Here is a 19,316-nt window from a genome sequence, read left to right on the forward strand (position 1 = left end):
TTTTAACAAAGCCAAAGCCCCATCATCCCACCCAAGCAATCCTGGATTCCACCCCACGCCCCGTTCGTGTTCTGCTGCCCCGATTCATGCCGGGAGCCCAGAACAACATGATTCTGCCGTCCTTGAAATTCCAGGGAGCCCGGTGGGAGGGTAATGGGCTGGTTCGGCCGTGAGATGGGAGGAGTCTTGGTCAGGCAGGGGTCTCAGGAGTCAGAGAGAGAAACCTGTCCGCCCAGCACATGGGGAAAAGTCAGGGATGTGGGTCTCTGCATTCCTCCTTCTCCCACACCCTCCCAAGAGCTGAATCACAGAATCACATCTTGGGTTTTTTTTTATGTCTATGTAAATGCAAATGTGCTATCCTTTTACGGGAGGCTTAAGAGGGCGACAGATTGAGCGAGTGTGTGGGGAGAACACACACGTACACACACACACACACAACATTATTAAAAGGCTGAAAGAGAGGCAAATCCCGCCCTGGGATTTCAGGTGATCTGACGGACCTCTCGGACAGGCTGACGGTCACCTGAAGTTCTGGATGGAAATTCCCAGCAATTCGAAAGACCCTGTCGGACCTCCTGAACTTCGGTGGAATTGGGGGCCCCTAGAATGCAGAAGTCACGGGGGCGTCGACAGCCCTGGATGGCTGAGTGGCCGCACAACCAAATAAGGGCTGGCAGAGCCCTCTGTGACCCAAAGGCTAGAGGGACGTGACATCCACTGGGGGAGGGTGTTACTACCTAGACTGGCTTCCTCTGAATTCAAGCTGTGATGCTTAATCACAAAGCAGCAGAAAAACGTCCTGTGAGGGTGGTTTGAGGTTTTTCACAGCTTTGCAGCATCAGACACTGGAGGCCCACGCCCAGACGTGGGTGCCACTGTCTCTCCGGCTCAGGGTTTCTGCCTCCGGCCTGTTGCTCGCTCGACCTGGCTTTCTAGGGTTCGGCTTTGGGACAGCCGGGAAGAGTGGGGGGACGGCACGCCATCCATGGACCATCCAGGTCCCTGACACGTGCCCTTTTCTCGTCCCTTCCGCCCATGGGCTCAAGTCCTTCCTCAGGGGCACGTCCGGCTGTCCCTCTGAGGCTCCCGAGTGTGGCTCTCGGCTCCCTGTAAACACAGGAACTGGCTCGGACGCTGTCCTCTGTGGCGATGTCCCAGCTGCGTGGCCTGGGGCGGAGGAGGGTGAAGGGGACCTCCAGGCTGCACCTCCAAGCCACGGGATTGCATTCCACAAAGCAGGTCCCACGCTGGGAGCCAGCGCCAGGCACCGGCCCTCCTGCAGTCACCCAAGCAGGTGCCAGAGGCTCGGTCTCAGAATTTCAGAGTGTGGTGTCTCCTGGGGCAGCCATAACAAGTTCCCATAAACTGGAGGCTAAAACCCCAGACAGACCTGCATCCTCTCCCAGCCCTGGGGACCAGACGTCTGAGGTCGAGGTGTCCCAGGGCCACGCTCCCTCCAGAGGCTCCAGGGGAGGGTCCCCTTCCTGCCTCTTCCAGCTTCTGGGGGCTCCAGGCGTCCCTGGGCTCGTGGCCGCCTCCCTCCCGTCTCTGCCTCTGTCTTCCCGGGGCTTCTCCTCTGTGTCTGGGTCTCTCCTCTCTGCCCCTTAGAAGGACCCTGTCGTTGGATGTAGGGCCACCCTGATCCCATAGGTCACACCTTGCGGTTCCTAGCGGACATGGACTTTGGGGAGACACCGTTCACCCCAGGACACGTACGTCTGCGTCTCTTCCAACGTGACCAGGTGCTTCCAGGACATCAGCTCACAAGCCCCACCCGCATCTCTGACCCATGGGGGGGACGTCACCTGCCCCACAGCCAACCCACCCTGGAGGTCCCTGAGCCCCCGCCTGCCAGCCCCTCCAAGGTCTCACCTTATAGGCTGCAGGGCTGTTTTCCTTTCCCAAGGGAGCCCTGAACTCAGTTCTGTGCATCTCCTTGTGATGTGCAAAGCACCCAAAAGCTTGTTCTTTCAGGCAAATCCCGGCCTCCCGGGAACCTGCTGGTTTAGGATCCTGGGCACTCCGGGGACGGGGGCCCCTTATCTTCCCAAAGCAGCCCAGGTACTGGGGCCGGCCCAGGTGTGTCCCAGGTGTGTCCCAGGTGCTGAGCAGACCTGCTTCGGGCTCGTGTGGTCAGTGCTCTCCCCTGGTCCTCAAAGGATCCCACGGGTCAGGCCAGGAGCCCCTCCAGACCCCCAGGACGACTTGCTGTGGCCCGGGGTTCTCAGCTGGGAGGGGGAGCCAGAGAACGGACCGGAGGGGGCCCCCCTGAGGCAAGCTGCACCCCGAGGCGGGTCAGGGAGATGCAGTTGTAGCTGCGAACACTCAGAAACTTGTCATCCGCCCAGAGACCCTCGGTCCACACCTCCGGGACGGACGTCCTTCCGGTCTGGGGGCTGTCGCTCGGGGATATTTAAGGAGAACCTGACCCCCGACGGGAAGCCCCCGTGTTTGCTTGGCTCCTGGGGGCGGGGGGAACCAGGTGATGTCGGGGGGAACAGGTGAGGTCGCAGGGACCCATGGGCCCCCAGAGCACGGGGCCCGAGGTGGCCGGTCCACGGGCACGTGGCCAAATGCCAGCGCCCGGCGGGACGGCGGGTGGATCGCCCGCAGGGCGGGGGAAGGACCCCGCCGCCCTCTCCCGGCTGCCCCTCCCCCGCCCCCGAGGGCGCCCGGCTCAGAAGACGCTCTCCTGCCGCTTGACGCTGGGCCGGCCGGCGGCGTCCAGCCCCTCCGCGGAGCGCACGGACAGCGTGTGGCCGGAGCCGAGGCTCTCGCGGCGCCCCTCGGGGCTGCCGGTGGCCAGGGGCCTGTAGCCCAGGTAGTGCCGCATGTGGAGCTGGAACTCACGGGAGGCGAAGTAGTAGACGAAGGGGTCCAGGCAGTTGTTGAGGCAGCTGAGGCAGAGCGTGAGCTTGTACACGTGGTAGTAGCTGCGGCCGAAGAACAGCCGGCTGACCACGTGGGCCAGCAGCACGAAGTTGTTGGGCGCGAAGCAGGTGACGAAGGCCAGCAGCACCACGGCCGCCAGGCACACGGCGCGCCTCCTCCGGGCCTCCCCGTGGCGGTCGGCCGAGCGCAGCAGCGCGAGGATAGTGGCCGTGTAGCAGACCACGGTGACCACGAAGGGGATGAGGAAGAGCACGACGAACAGGGTGAAGAGGAACGCCGCCCACGTGGCCACGCTGGGGAGCATGGTGGACTTGAGGACGTCGAAGCAGGTGACGATGCCCAGCGCCTCCACGGCGTAGGTGAGGTCCGTGCGCGCCAGCGGCGACAGGGCGGCCAGAAGCAGGAGCCACGTGCCGGCGCAGGCGGCCGCGGCGTAGCGACGGCAGCGCCAGCGGGCGGAGGCCAGCGGGTACACGACGCCCAGGAAGCGGTCCACGCTGATGCACGTCATGGTGAGGATGGAGGAGTACATGTTCGCGTAGAAGGCCACGGTCACCACGTTGCACAGCAGCTCGCCGAACACCCAGTGGTTGCCGTTGCAGTGGTAGTAGATCTGGAAGGGTAGCACGCAGGCCAGCATCAGGTCCGTGACGCTCAGGTTGATCATGAAGATGACCGAGGGTGTCTTGGGCCCGATGTGGCGACACAGCACCCACAGCGAGAACAGGTTGCCGGGGATACTGATGAGCGCCACCAGCGAGTACACCACCGGCAGGACCACCGCGATGGCCGGGTCCCGCAGCATCAGGAGGGTGGCGTTGTCTGGACGCGTCAGGTTCATGTCCATCCTGGAGCCGGGCGTTCGGGGGCCGACCTGGAAGAGAAGAGGGGCGCCAGGGGTGAGAGGGGCGGACGACGGGGTGTGCTCGCGCAGGGGCCGAGAGGTGGGAGGGTCCCCGGCGCCCGAGGGGCGGGCAGCTCCCGCTTCCTCCTCCGCTGACCCTCCCTCCCTTCTGGTCCCTCTTCCCGCCCTCCACCTGTATCCCAGACCCAATGGATGCTAAGTTCTCAAGGGCTGTATCACCCACAAAAGCTGCAAGGAACCATCTGAAAACACCCACCGCCGGCTGCCCGGCTCCTGACCCAGCGTGGGGGTCACAAACCTGCCCCTCCATCCTGCACTGGGTGGTGGTGGGGGGGGAAGAGACCCCGCACCGGGACGTGGAGACGCCGTGTCCTGTCCCTGCAGGCAGCAGGTGTGGGATCAAGTCTGCCGGGGCCAGAGGACACAGGACTCTTCCTGTAACTGCCCACAGCCCGGCTGCACCTGGGTCACTGCACTCCTGCCCCTCCCCTGGCAACTTCCTTCCTTCCTGCGACTTGGAAGCATGGGGAGCGTGCTGTGAGGCACGGTGCGGAGGCGTCAATGCTGGGGCCATGAGGATGCAGGGCAGTGAGGCTGAGGTACAAGGTTACAAAGTTACCAAGGGAATGACTCTGTTTCCAACATGCAAAGCAGCTTCCCTCGGATGCTCTGAGCCCCGATTTCTTCACTGGCACACAGTGAAGTCAGGGTCCCCCCACCCCAGGGCTGTGCTGGGTATCGCAGGCTGCCCTCCCCGACCACACGGGTGTGCTGTGCTGCTGGCGTCGTGGTCCCAGCAGGATAGTAACTGTCACCCTGGGCCTGGCCTCCTGCCTTTGGCCCATAGCCGCTCATCACCCCAACACCCCAGCTCCACTCCCTTCCACATTCGGGACCCCAATCCCAGAGCACCCATTGTGGCTGCTCCTTTGGGGCGGGGGGGGGGATGTTGGGGCCCCTGAGACATCATCTCCATGTCCTCCCTCCCTCCCTCCCCGGTGATGTCACAATAACCCTCTTATTGTGACATCACCGGTAGCACCAGCAGGACATAGAAAAGGGGCTTGGAGGTGTGCTGGTGACACGTTCCCAAACTGCAAAGGGGAGTGGATACCCTGCCCGGCCCCGGCCCTGATGGGGGCTCCTGGGGGTCCCCCCAGACCACACAGAGCATCCTCTGCTCCTCCCCCAGTGGTCCCACAGAGGAGCCTCCCCCGGGCGGCTCCCAGCCGAGGGAGCCGGGGACCATGGTTGAAGGGAGCAGTGTCTGTCTTGCGAGCACCCGCTTCCAGGTGCCACGTCCCCACCGTCTCCGCCGTCCCCGCCGGACGTGGTTTTGGAACCCCAGCGGCCTCCTTGCCTCCCGGGAAGTGCACAGCAATTCAGGAGCCCACGGAGAGGCCCAGGTGCCTCGTGGGACTGGCAGCCCGTCCTGCTGCAAACCATGAGGAAGACGGAACGGCTGATGGGCGGGCGTGTGACATCTTTGTTCTTGTCTTGACCCCCCCAGTGAGCTCCCAGAGCTTTTCCCAAGCACAGGACGGGCTCTTTGTGGGCAAAGGAGGGTGCAATCGGAATATGTATTACAGGAGTGGGGGAAACTGCCCATCAGGTCACGGTCTTAAAAGCAGACGCTGAGGTTTCCCGGAGAAGAAGGAATTCTGAGTCCAGACAGCAAGGTCAGCTCGTGCCTGGGTCTCTAGCCCCACCCCCTGCCCTGCGGATTTCACACTCACCAGCCCCACAACCGTGTGAGCCAATTCCTTGAGATAAATGTCTTTATGGATATATTGTATTTTACATTTGTAGGTACGTATATGTGCAAATATAGGCATGTGTGTTTGTATACACGTGTACACTTATGTATATATATATCCTCTTGCATATAGTTGTATGTATGGGTGTGTATATACGCGTGTGTGTGCATATACACACGTATCTGGTCGCATACATATCATATTGCATGTATACATACGTGTCTATACACAACACACACCCTATTGCCTGTATACAGTGGGTTGGCCAGAAAGTTCGTTCGGGTTTTTCCGTACGGTCTTGTGGAAAAACCGAAACAAACTTTTTGGCCAACCCAATATATGTGTGTGTGTGTGTGTGTGTGTGTGTGTATACACACACAGATATATATCCTATGGCATATCCATGCATGTGTATGTATATATATACACATGTATATTCAATTGCACAAGTATGTGTATACAATTTATGTGTATATATGTAGACATAAATATGTATATAAATGCAATAGGGTATATATGCCGTAGGTTATATATGTGTGTGTGTATATGCACACATATATATACATGCATGTCATAGGCTGTCTATGTATAGATGTACATACACATCTATGCGGTAGTGCATGTGTACACATACATGTACGTGCAATTGAATATACATGTGTATATACATCCTTCTAGCTCTCCATCCTTAGGTTTCTGTTCCTCCGGAGAACCCTGATGGTACAGAGCTAATGGTCGTGAGGGCCCTCCTGAGGCTGGGGAACCATGACTAGATGCTCAGTACTTTTATGCTGACCCTCATGTGAAGAGACAGTGGGTTTGCATTTCCAGCCCCTTCCATAGAGCGCTCGGGATAACAGAGGTGGGAGGTCCCTGCCCACGACGACACCTCCCACCGGGTCCTCACTCCGCGCTTTATCAGGAACGTTAAAACCGAAACCAGTTGGGAACAAGTGGCTGGGTCTCCTGCCCACGCTCACGGCGTGAAAGCTCCTGTTCTTTGCCTGGAGCCGCTGGGGAGCACCAAGCCCGCCCTTCAGAGCTCACGGAGCGGTCTGGAGCCAGGGCCCCAGAGCCCTGGGCTGGGCACCCATGCCGACGCCAGGTCCCAACACGCCGGGTCCCTCCTGCAAATATGGACATAACTGAGGTGTGGGAAGAGGCCCTGGACCTGGTCTGGAAATGCAAACCTTCTGCAGCCAGTGGGTTCTGAGCTGCTGGAACCTGAACCGCTGGCCCTTGAACCTTGCACTCCTGAACTTCTGTTTTTCCCGCTGATCTTCCCCCCGCCCCCGTGACAGAGAAGTCTGCCCAGATGTCCGCACACCCCGCTCCTGACTGCCGGCCCCTCAGACCCGCAGAGAGGGAGGGCCCGGGCCCTGCGGGGACAAGGGATCCCTGGGGCTGCCTACACCCCGCCTTGTGGGCACAGCGGGTCCCTGTTTCACTTTCTTTCTAATTTCTCATGTAAACACAACCCAAAGGCAGCTCCTAGTTCACTTCTGTTGCTTTTCAAAGTCTGGGTGACGGCTTTGCTGCCGTATCGACCTGGATGATACCGGATTTCTCTTTCTTTGAATGCTGGACAGAAGAGCTTTAACACTTAAAGTAGGAAAAACACAACAAAAATACCCCAACAAACCAAACAAACAAACACAAAAGAAAGAAAGAGAAGCGCGGCGTGTGTATTTTCTCACTTTCAAAGATGGCACCCAAGTTGGGCCACCTGATCTGGAGTCCACGGGGTGGGGACAGCTGGTGGGGGTCAAGGACATGGCTTAAGGGTGCCATAAGGGACCGTTAAGTGTGCTGTTCAGCTGAGGATCTGCCCAGGATGCCACGTTCCTGTAAGGGGCCGTCTGCAAGCCGGGAAGAGGGTCCTCACCAGAATGTGACCCTGTTGGCACCGTGATCCCAGACACCCAGCCTCCAGGACCGGGAGAAATAAATGCCTGTTGTTTAAGCCGCCCCGTCTGCGATATTCTGTGATAGCTGCCCGACCCGACCCAGACAGACATTATCCTGATGGCCTCAGCCCGTGGCTGCAGGCACCTCAGCACCACGTGCGCTGTTGTGGTGACACGGCGCTGGTCACAGATGTGTATTCCCTGCACCACACCTCACAGGGCCCTGCATCTGGCTCTTAGGTCTCACTGATGGATTCACCTGGGTTTTGACTCACTCCACGTGAATCCAGACTTTCCTTCTGGCTGCGTTCACCTGGAGAAACCCTTTGCCCCCAAGGGTTTGGGACTCGGAAGCCGGAGCTGCAAGCTTGTGCAAACAGCATATCATGTAAAAGTCGGCCGGGTCTCAGCCAGCCTGGGGGTCTTTCCCTGGAGCCCAGCATACACCCCACGAGAGGAAACTCTGCCATCTGCCTGGGGTTTCAAGGTCTGTGTTTCTCACCGTGCCTCTTCCTTCTCTTCTCGAGATCCCGTCGGGGATGACCGAGTTGCTATTTTGCCGTTGGCCGCGGCTGTCCCTTCTGCATTTGACCGCAAGTGTGTAAGATGCCGGGGCTCCTGAGATCAGGGTGTGGGGCTCAGCCAGGCGTCAGGCCCCTAAGACACCCACGGCTCCCATCCCCACTGCAGTCTGACGTGTCCCGACATGGTCACGGGGTCGTCCATCCCTGGATGTCTGTGAGCAGGAAACGTGGTCCTTGAGCCACCGGGGAGGCCAGGGCCCAGCCTTCGACTCTGATCTGACTGCAACTCCCCTTTCAAGCCTTCCTGCCCTGCTCTTTCTTCCTCTGCGGGGGACGCGCCATCTGCGGTGAGTGTGCACAGCGAGCTTCCGCAAACCCACTTAAAAATGGCCCGCGTTTCGCTTTGAGTGGGAAGCTTTCTGCTCCGCTGGCTCAAGGCCAGGTGCCATCCTACGGTCATTGTGTGGGGGGGTGCTGGCCCCTCCTCACAGCCACCCACCTCCATCCATCCTCGGCTTCAGGCGGAAAAGGGAGCCGTACTTCTCGGGGTCCCCATGGATGCTGCAGCGGGACCCATGGAAGGGAGAGATGCCCATAATGTACAGAGGACGGGGGGTGACCGGGGGAGGCTGCTGTGTGTTCCCGGGGGGATGGGGGTGGTGGTCTGAGAAGACCCACGACGGACAGAGCTTCACACAGAGAACCCATCCCCCTCGAGCGGAATTCCGAGGGCGGGGTGGCATTTGGGGGGCCTTTTTCCATTTCTGCTCAAACAGTTATGAATGCCACCCGCCCCCCGGGGATCTGATCTGTCCTAACCTCCAGGTGGGAGCTTCAAAAGAGTGAGAATTTGCATAACACGCGGCCGCCCTGCATGGGTTGCAGAAAACCCATGTGGGTGTCGGGAGGCTCCTGCCACCCTCAGCAGCCCTGGCGCTGCTGCCTCCTCCCCCCGCCGTGGGCCCCCACGTGCTTTCACCTGTACCGTCTCAGGGGAGGGCAGGCAGCCCCCTTGGGGCTCCAGAGCCCCAGCCTGCAGCCTCGTGGTGTCTGGAGCCCGGAGCACAGCCGCTGGCTGCAGAGATCACGGCTGATTAATAAAGAAATCACCTCTAACAGATGCCGGCTTCTCTGAAACCCACGGCGTTTGTGGTTTGGACCTGGAGGAGGTCTGGGAGGTGGCAGGATGGAAATTTTGTGAAACGAGCAACAAACAGCCGCTGGTGGCCACCAGACGCTCCTCAGGCGCTGGGCGAGCAGAGGTGGCTCTTGCAAAAGGCACCGGGCACCGGGCTGCCCAAAGCAGGCGGCTTGGAGGCGGCGGGCGGGAAGTTCTGGCTTGTTCTCTGCAGGAAACCGCACGCAGTTCTGAGACACAGACTCAGCTGCGTCTCAGGTGTCCAGGGCTCCTGTGTATCTCCCCCTCCAGACCCCCCGGCCCCCGTCTTGGTCTCTTTTTTCTTAATAGTCGTATTGAGCTGTAAGTTATATATCATCAAGTTTCCCCATTTACAATGGACACATCAGGACTTCCCTGGTGGCGCAGTGGTTAAGAATCCGCCTGCCAATGCAGGGGACATGGGTTTGAGCCCTGGTCCGGGAAGATCCCACATGCCGCGGGGCAACTAAGCCCGTGCGCCACAACTACTGAGCCTGTGCTCTAGAGCCCAGGAGCCACAACTACTGAAGCCCACGCACCTAGAACCCGTGCTCCGCAACAAGAGAAGCCACCGCAATGAGAAGCCTGCGCACCGCAAGGAAGAGCAGCCCCCCCTCGCTGCAACTAGAGAAAGCCCGCACGCAGCAACGAAGACCCAACACAGCCAAAAATAAGTAAATAAAATAAATTTTAAAAAATGCGCAGCGCAGCAGTTTTTCATAAATTTGCAGACATGCACCCACCCCCAACACGTGATCCCAGAACATTTTCATTGTCTTGAAAAGAAACCTTGCACACCACGGCCGTCACCTCACACTCCCCTGCCCCAGCCCACATGGATACAGGTTTACAAATTAAGTTTGAATTCACCTGTCATACAAGTGACCGTGTTTAAAGTGCACCATTCGGTGGCACAGAGGACATTCACAAGGTTTTGGGGCCATCGCCTCTATCTGTTTCTAGAAAGTGTTCATTATCCCGAAAGGAGACCCCATCCCCATTAAGAGTCACTCCCTATCTCCCTCCCCCAGCCCTTAATCTGCCTTCTGTGTCTGTGGGTTTGTGTGTTCCGGACGTTTCCTCTCAATGGAATCGCATACTGTGTGTCCTTCTGTGTCAGGCTTCCCTCACTGAGCATCATGTGTTCAAGGTCCGTCCACATTGTAACCTGTGTCAGAGCTTCACTCCTTTTCATGGCTGAGTCATATTCCACTGTGTGGTTGGACCCCACGCTGTTTATCCATCCATCCATCCATCCACCCGTCCATCCATCCACCCATCCATCCATCCACCCATCCATCCATCCATCCACCCATCCATTCACCCATCCATCCATCCACCCATCCATCCACCCATCCATCCGTCCATCCATCCGTCCATCCACCCGTCCATCCATCCACCCATCCATCCACCCATCCATCCATCCATTCATCCATCCATCCATCCACCCATCCATCCACCCATCCATCCATCCATTCATCCATCCATCCACCCGTCCATCCATCCGTCCATCCATCCACCCATCCATCCATCCATCCATCCATCCATCCACCCATCCATCCACCCATCCATCCGTCCATCCATCCATCCATCCACCCGTCCATCCAACCGTCCATCCATCCACCCATCCATCCACCCATCCATCCGTCCATTCATCCATCCATCCACCCGTCCATCCATCCGTCCATCCATCCACCCATCCATCCACCCATCCATCCATCCATTCATCCATCCATCCACCCGTCCATCCATCCGTCCATCCATCCACCCATCCATCCATCCATCCATCCATCCATCCACCCATCCATCCACCCATCCATCCGTCCATCCATCCATCCATCCACCCGTCCATCCATCCATCCATCCATCCACCCATCCATCCACCCATCCATCCATCCATTCATCCATCCATCCACCCGTCCATCCATCCGTCCATCCATCCACCCATCCATCCACCCATCCATCCATCCATTCATCCATCCATCCACCCGTCCATCCATCCGTCCATCCATCCACCCATCCATCCATCCATCCATCCATCCATCCACCCATCCATCCACCCATCCATCCGTCCATCCATCCATCCATCCACCCGTCCATCCATCCGTCCATCCATCCACCCATCCATCCACCCATCCATCCATCCATTCATCCATCCATCCACCCGTCCATCCATCCGTCCATCCATCCACCCATCCATCCACCCATCCATCCATCCATTCATCCATCCATCCATTCATCCACCCACCCATCCATCCATCCATTCATCCACCCACCCATCCATCCATCCATCCGTCCATCCACCCGTCCATCCATCCGTCCATCCATCCATGGACACTTGGGTTTCCACTTTTTGTTTGTTGTGAACCAAGCTGCTTATCACTCACACCCAGCCTGGGACCACCCCCGACGTGAAGTTTGCAGATGCTGAGTACACTGGTCCTTCCGTCTCTGTTGAGGTGGGTCTTACTCAGGTGGGGAGGAGAAAAGCACCCCTGAGTCAAAGGGATGAGTGCTGTTTGGGGACCGCCCCCCCATGTCCTTTCAACCATCACAGCCAGTGTTTCCCGAGTGCTGGGGCTAAACTCACAGCGGCGGGCACTGGAGGGTCTGGACCCTGGGAAGCCGTGACCCGGCCCCGTGCAGTGTGGACTGGCCTTCCTTGGGGGTTTCTTGGGTTTCTGTGCAACCCAGGTTGTGGTGCTTTGCTACGGCAGCCCTGGGAGCCTCAGCCCCGAAGCGTTCAAGGGCCACTGCTTCAGAGAACTGGTGATGTCGGAGCCTCCAAATGGATGGTGCCTTGTGGTACGTAGAATATTCACTCCTGAGATACACATGGGCGGAGCAGCCCTGCCCGGCTGATCGCTGCAGGGACCAGTGGTGCCTCTCGTACCCGCGACAGCTCCCACCCCACAGATTTTGTTCAACAGACTCAGGATGACGGAGCCACGCTGAACTAACAGCTGACCGATGTGGGAAGTGCTGGGAAAATGAATGGTGTGGGGTCTCCCCACCCAAACACTCAAGTGTCCTCATGTGTCACATCGGGGATATAGACTCATCCTCTGAGGGTTGCCGTGGTACCAAGTGACCCAGTGATGGTGAAGCGTGTCGTAAACTGGGGTGTGTCCATAAATATTAACTAGGTCAGTAACTGGGGGGGGGGGTCCTGGGTTGTCCTAACAAATGACCACAAGCTGGGGGCTTTGCAATAACAGGAATTCATCCTCCTCCAGTCCTGGAGACCAGACGTCTGAGCTCAAGGTGTCCTAGGGCCGCGCTCCCTCCAGAGGCTCCAGGGGAGGGTCCTTCCTGCCTCTTCCAGCTTCTGGGGGCTCCAGGCGTCCCTGGGCTTGTGGCCGCATCCCTCCCGTCTCTGCCTCAGTCTTCCCAGGGCTTCTCCTCTGTATCTGTGTCTCTCCTCTTCTGTCTCTTAGAAGGACCCCGTCATTGGGTTTAGGGCCACCCTCATCCAGGAGGACCTCATCTCAGGCCCTTCACTTCATCACATCTGCAAAGACCCTATTTCCAAATAATACCCCTTCCTGAGGTTCTGGGTTGTCATGAATCTTGGGGGACACCATTCAATTCACTACACCCTCCCACTGAGCAAGAACCCTATAAATAACTCAGCACATAACAGGTGAATTTCTCCTGAAATTTGATCATGACATTTAATGCACTTGTCTTTCCAGAATCCTTACATAGGTGCCAATAATCAATAATAATCAGTAGGGTTTTAAAGAATATCTCAGGGTCACCGACTGTTTGACACACTTGTGGAAGGACCCTGTCGTGGGATGTAGGGCCACCCCAATTCCAGGAGGACCTCATTGCAGGTCCTTCATTTCATCACATCTGCAAAGACCCTGTTTCCAAACAAATCACATTCATAGGCTCTGGAGGCCAGGACGTGGATATGTTTTTTGCAGACCCCCACGCAGCCAACTTCAGGCATCAAGGAGATTATTTCTAAGAGCTCTTTGACCTCAGTGCACCCCGGGGTGAGGGTTCCAGGTTTAGCCACATCCCCTCCAGCACCAAGGCTGAGGCATGTTTTTGGAGAGAAGACCCCCTCCGCCCACCCCGGGCACCCATGCTGCAGAGGTGGAGGGAACACAAGGCTGGTCTGGAATCTAAGCATCACGCCCAGAAATTCTGGCCTTTCCCTCAAGGGTCGGGACGCCAGGGAGGCTGTGCGCCCTCAACACCAGCCTCGTGTGGAAGACCCCCTTCTTGCCCGTGACCCCAGGACTTGGCTGATGCTTCTGAAGCTGCCCGGCGGAGGAAGCTGCATTGGGTTTTCTGGTCGACCATGGGAAACTCACAGAAGACATAGGAAACTCTGTGGTTGTCGTGGGTGAACTCCGTCTCCCCCCAAGTTCATAGGTTGAAGTCCTAACTCCCCGTAGGTCAGCGTGTGACTTTAGTTCCAAGGAGGGTCTTTGCAGATGTAATTAGTTAGATTTAGATGAGGTCCCACTGGAGCAGGGTGGGACCTGAGTCCACTATGACCGGCGTCCTTATAAAAAGGGGACATTTGGACACAAACACACAGAAGGAGGGAGACAGCCAGGTGGGAATGGATACAGAGACAGAGGTGATGCTTCTGTAATCCAAGAAATGCCAAGGGTGGCCAGGAAACTCCAGAAGTAGGGAGAGAGGCGTGGAATAGAGTCTCCCGACAGCCTCCAGAAGGAACCAACCCTGCAGATGCCTTGACTTCAGACTTCAGGTCTCCAGAAAGGAGAGACACTGAATCTGTGTTGTTGAAGCCCTCCAGTTGGGGGTGATTTTTTCCAGCAGCCCCAGGAGAAAAATGCACAGGGGGAAAGAGAAAGGATTGAGCCGACAGACTCCAGAAAGCCAAAGCAATGATCCTGCAAAATAAAAGAGAGGGAGGGATCTCAAAGAAAAGACGCAGCCTGAAAGGATGAGATCGTAGGAAACAGAAAGACATGAAGACACAGCCGACAGCCTCAGGGGTGACATCGGTAGCGGGGAGGAGGGATAGAAATAGTGAAAGATGTAAAAACTGCATGGCAAGCAACATCAACATATATTGATGTGACCTCCCCCCCTTCTTTGGCCAACACTCTCAGGGGGCGGGCATATAAATGAGCTTTGCCGAAGCCCAGGATGAATGGAAGCTCCAGCCAACGTGGAGCTGCACCCAAGGACTAAAGAAATACTTCAGGTTCTCCTGCTCAGGTCTCCTGCCCACAGTGGGCGAGCTTTCCCCCCAGCACCCCTTATTCCAGAGGCCCACAGTGCTGGGGGACACCCCCCAGGACCCAGACACAGCATCCCGTCCAGCCCTGGTGGGGACAGGGGTACAGGTGTATGTTTGTAGGCAGAGTCACACTGGCTTCAAGGAGAATTCAGCTTTGGGCCAACTTACTGGTGTGGCCGGAATTTTAGACATGGTCCCGTGGTCCCCATTCACACACTGAAACTTGTTGGAGCAAGAGTCTTGATTGACAGGTCATCTCGATATATAAGGGGTCCTGAGGGGGGAAGAGACAGTGGACGGACCCCAGGGTTCTCACCCAGGCAATGTTGTCATCCCCGCCAGGGGACACTCGGCAATGTCTGGGGACATTTCTGGTTGTCACAGCTGGGAGAGGGGGTGCTCCTGGCACCTGGCGGGTGGAGACCAGGGAAGCTGCTCCACAACCCACAGTGCCCAGGACGCCCCTCATCAGAGAGTCATCCAGCCCCGATGTCAGTAGTGCTGAGGCTGAGAAACCCTGACCTAGCATGAGAGACTATCTATCCATCTATCTATGTACCTATGTATCTATATATCTATGTATCTATCTGCCTATTTACCTATCATTGATCTATGATCCATCCAGCTATCCATCTATCATCTAAGTATCTATCAACCTATCACCTCTATCCTATCTATCTATCCATCCCTTCATTTATCACCTGTCTACTATATCTATCTATCTATCTATCTATCTATCTATCTATCTATCATCTATTTATCCATCAATCTGCTTATCTATCATGTATCTATCATTTGTCTAGGGAAGTCCAAATGATCCCATCAACAGGTGGTGTTGGAACAACTCCCATCCACATGCAAAAAAAAAAAAAAAAAGGAATCTAGACACAGACCTTGCTCCCTTCACAGTAATTAACTCAAAATGGACCACAGACCTACATGTAGAACACAAAACTATAACACTTCTACAACGTAATGCAGGAGGAAACCTACATGATCTTGGGCATGGCAATCTGAATATCTGATTGCATATTTCAATCAGATATTTTTAGATACAACACCAAAGGCACAATCCATGAAAGAAATCACGGATAAGCTGGACTTTGTCAAAATTTTAAAAAGTCTGCTCTGCAAATGACCCTGTCAATAGAGTAAGAAGACAAGCCATAGACTGGGAGAACATATTTGCAAAAGACACATCTGAAAAAAAACAAAGACCAGAATCCACAATATACAAAGAACTCTTAAAAATCAACAATAGGAAAAACAAACAACCCAATATAAAAATGGGCCAAAGACGCCACTTCATCAGAGACTATGTACAGATGGCAACGAGGCACAGGAAAGGATGTTCCCCGTCGGACGCCTGTCAGGGAATTGTAAATTAACACCATGAGAACGAGATACCACCTGGCAGCTATCAGAATGACTAAGATCTGAAAACACCACCAGCACACGCCAGGGAGGATCTGAAATGGGAACTGTCTTCCACGCTGGGCGTTATAAGAGGGTGCTCGCATCCTCTGTGGCCGTCCGCTCACTTGGAGGCGGGAACCGCACTTTCTTGAGTGGGTTGTGATGCCTTCAAGACTCCACACCCTCCAGGTTCCCCGTCTTTGCAGCCCCAAGACTCCCATTACCTCTGTTCCGCCCCTAAGGGGACGCTAGCTTCTGCCAGCTTCAAAGTGAGGACGGGGGCTTCCCTGGTGGCGCAGTGGTTGAGAATTTGCCTGCCAGTGCAGGGGACACGGGTTCGAGCCCTGGTCTGGGAAGATCCCACATGCCACGGAGCAACTAGGCCTGTGAGCCACAACTGCCGAGCCTGCGCGTCTGGAGCCTGTGCTCCGCAACAAGAGAGGCCGCGATAGTGAGAGGCCCGCGCACTGCGATGAAGAGTGGCCCCCGCTTGCCGCAACTAGAGAAAGCCCTAGCACAGAAACGAAGACCCAACATAGTAATCAATCAATCAATAAATCTTAAAAAAAAAAAAAAAAAAAAAAAGTGAGGACGGAGCAGCAGAGATGGGGCAGCTGTGGGCGACGGAGGGACAGACGGGACGTCTGTCCCTCTGTGCTCTCAGCAGAACCCTCCGACCGCAGGGCGAGGATGCTCCCCGCTAAGCGCAAACACACAAGCGGGGCTCTTATCTCCGTCCCTCCGTCTATTTCCCCCTTGATTACACAATCTTCACACAGTCCATCACAGGTGATTTGCATGCCGCTGGCCGTCTACACACAGGTGATTTTCATCCACCTCCTGCACGCTCCGGCCCGGTGTTCTTGGCTTCCTGTGTCTTGCTCTCCGAGCTCTGGGCGACACCAAAGTAGCCAGAGATCACATTCTGCCCAAAGCAAAAAGCCTCTGCTTTCCTTTTGCATGACAATGGGTTTTTTTGGTTTGGTTTGTTTCCATTTTCAAGCTGCACCTCTCAGCGGTCTCAGCTGAATCACACCTGCACATTTAGCCTCTGTCTGTGAGGCAGGAAGCAACCTGACATGAATGCATTAATTAAGCGGTAATGAACGTGAAGTGCCAGTCTGTAAAGAAGAGAAAAGAGCTGGCCTGGGGGGTGTTGGCTGGGGCCCTGCTGGGAAATAGGAGTTTGCAAGTGGCACGTATTGTGAGATTCAAAGGCGCTTCTTTCGTGGGTGAACCAGAACGCCAGCTGTGTGAACAACGTGGAGAGACTTGCTTAACAGATCAGTAGAGACAGAGAGTCAGAGAGATAGAGACAGACCTACAGAGAGAGAGGTGTACACCCTCGATTTACTAATAGCTCTTCTCTGTTTAAAGATGGTCACTCACATGCCTTCTCTAGGTTACTGACTATGCATACAACCGTTTCATCATATTCGGGATGATTCCTTTCATCCAACTGCCATCAATGTGACCTGCCCAGGTGCCAAGGAGAAAACCATCCAAGGAACCTTTGACAAGGGACCAAGGAACCGCTGCCATCTCGCTCCTGCCTGAACCCAAAGAGGGGCTCCATCCTTGGTGTCTCGATTCAGACCCCCGGTGACCAGAACCCCGAGGTGTGACATGTACTTTTTCCTGCTCTCAAGATGCTGTGGAAACCTCTCTCTTGGTAAAGTGGAAAAGCTCCCCTAAAATGCCGATAAGCACAGACACAGATGCATGTCTTGGCAACTTCTTAGGAAGTGCTTTGTGCCCCCCTGCAAAAAGGATATTTTAAATGAAGTCACCATAATAAGCCCTCTTAGACAGTGAGCTGCATCAGACATGAAACTTCACAGACACGCCTCCCACTTGGGTTCCCTGCCCCCAAGCCCCCAGGCACAGGCGGAGAAGGTCAGAGATGGGGGTCTTCCGGGCTGAGCAGACCACACACCAAAACCTACGAGGGTACCCGGGGAATCAGAGATGGCCTGGAGTGAGGGTCTCCAAGCAAGAAGCCCATCCCCCAGAGAGGGTCCAAGATGACCCCTGGGGGCCTGAGAAGAACATTTCAGGGCTTTCAAATTGAATTCTGGCTTTCATCTGGAATATAAGAAAGACATTGCCCTTTGCTAAGAATTAGTAGAAGGATTGACCACCAGTGTGTGTCTGGCTCATAAACGAAATGAACGCACATGTTTTGAGATGCACCGTCAGACATTGACCCACCCCTCCCCCGCAACGGTTAGGTCTGGAAATGAGTAAACGGAAAAACGGGTGGAGCTTGGAAGCTGTTTACTGGGGAAGAGATGAGGTCAGTGGGGTGCCACCTTTCCATAGGAAAGCTGAGCCACCAACCCCAGAAGGAGATGCAGGGCCCGAGGGTGACAATTCAGGGTGAGGAAATGGCTAATTCCAGGCTGAGTCACGGGTGGCAAGGAGTGGCAGTGCCCACGAGCCTGGGGTTCCTTGCTGGGCCAGAAAGGAAAGATAGATAAATCAGTAAGAGGTGGTGAAGGCCGGTCTCTAGTTTATAGTAGAAAGTGCGAGCTGGTGACTGTGGATTCCCAGTGCCCATGGAGAGAGTGGAAACTTGTCAATATGGGTCCGTGTCCTGGGGCTGCCAGAACCAAACACCCCAAACGGGGGGCTTAAAGGATCCATCCTCCCCCATCCTGGAGACCACACCTCTGAGGTCAAGGTGCCCCAGGGCCGTGCTCCCTCCCGAGGCTCCAGGGGAGGGTCCCCTTCCTGCCTCTTCCAGCTTCTGGGGGCTCCAGGCGTCCCTGGGCTCGTGGCCGCATCCCTCCCGTCTCTGCCTTCCATCTTCACGGGCCTTCTCCTCTGTGTCTGTGTCTCTCCTCTTCTGTCTCTTAGAAAGACCCTGTTATTGGATGTAGGGCCACCCTCATCCCGGAGGACCTCATCTCAGACCCTTCACTGCATCACATCTGCAGAGACCCTTTGTCCAAATAAGGTCCTGTTTGGAGGCTGTGGGCAGATGTGAGTTTGGGGGGGACATGATTCAACCGAAGAAGCGGGTGGTGTTAACCCAAAGGACCGTTCTGAGATTGATGGGGTCACCCGCACACATAGATTTATGTGGTCCCTCCCAGGACAAACTACTTAATACATCGATTATTACGATCAGCATTTCCATACAAGTCTGGGGTCTGAGAGCCAGGCTGGACTGAGGGGTGGCCCGACCATTCCTAGTGTGAAGGGTGGCCCCAGATGAGGTGGGAAGCCGGGGGACTTGGACCGAGGATAGAGTTTGTCCTGTCCCCTTCAACTCCTCACTCTTTACAAATTGCCTCGTAGAAACAGTCTGGTGGTTCCTCAATTAGTTAAATGTAGAGTTACCATGTGATCGAGCACTTCCCCTCCTAGGTAGAAGCTCAAGAGAAATAAAAACGTATGTCCACATGGAAACATGTGCACGCATGTTCATAGCCATAGTATTGACAACGAAGGGTGGAAACAGCCCAAGTGTCCATGGGGATACACAGCATGGGGTCCATCCACATGATGGAATATGACTCAGCCATGAAAAGGAGTGAAGCTCTGACCCAGGCTAC

At 55.9% G+C, this 19,316-nt stretch overlaps 1 protein-coding gene across 1 annotated transcript; it reads right to left on the reverse strand.

Moving 5' to 3' along the window:
* Positions 1–2,680: 2,680 nt before the first annotated feature.
* Positions 2,681–3,742, reverse strand: P2RY8 (P2Y receptor family member 8). The gene has a single exon (XM_059911876.1). It carries the CDS (start codon positions 3,740–3,742, stop codon positions 2,681–2,683), a length of 1,062 nt encoding a protein of 353 aa, XP_059767859.1.
* Between the last annotated feature and the right edge of the window lie 15,574 nt (positions 3,743–19,316).

This window comes from Balaenoptera ricei, chromosome X, assembly GCF_028023285.1.
Source record: "Balaenoptera ricei isolate mBalRic1 chromosome X, mBalRic1.hap2, whole genome shotgun sequence".
NCBI classification, from domain to species: Eukaryota; Metazoa; Chordata; class Mammalia; order Artiodactyla; family Balaenopteridae; genus Balaenoptera; species Balaenoptera ricei.

Excerpts from the sequence above, each read along its gene's own strand:
- P2RY8 (XM_059911876.1), bottom strand. The coding sequence starts at position 3,742 with ATGGACATGAACCTGACGCGTCCAGACAACGCCACCCTCCTGATGCTG.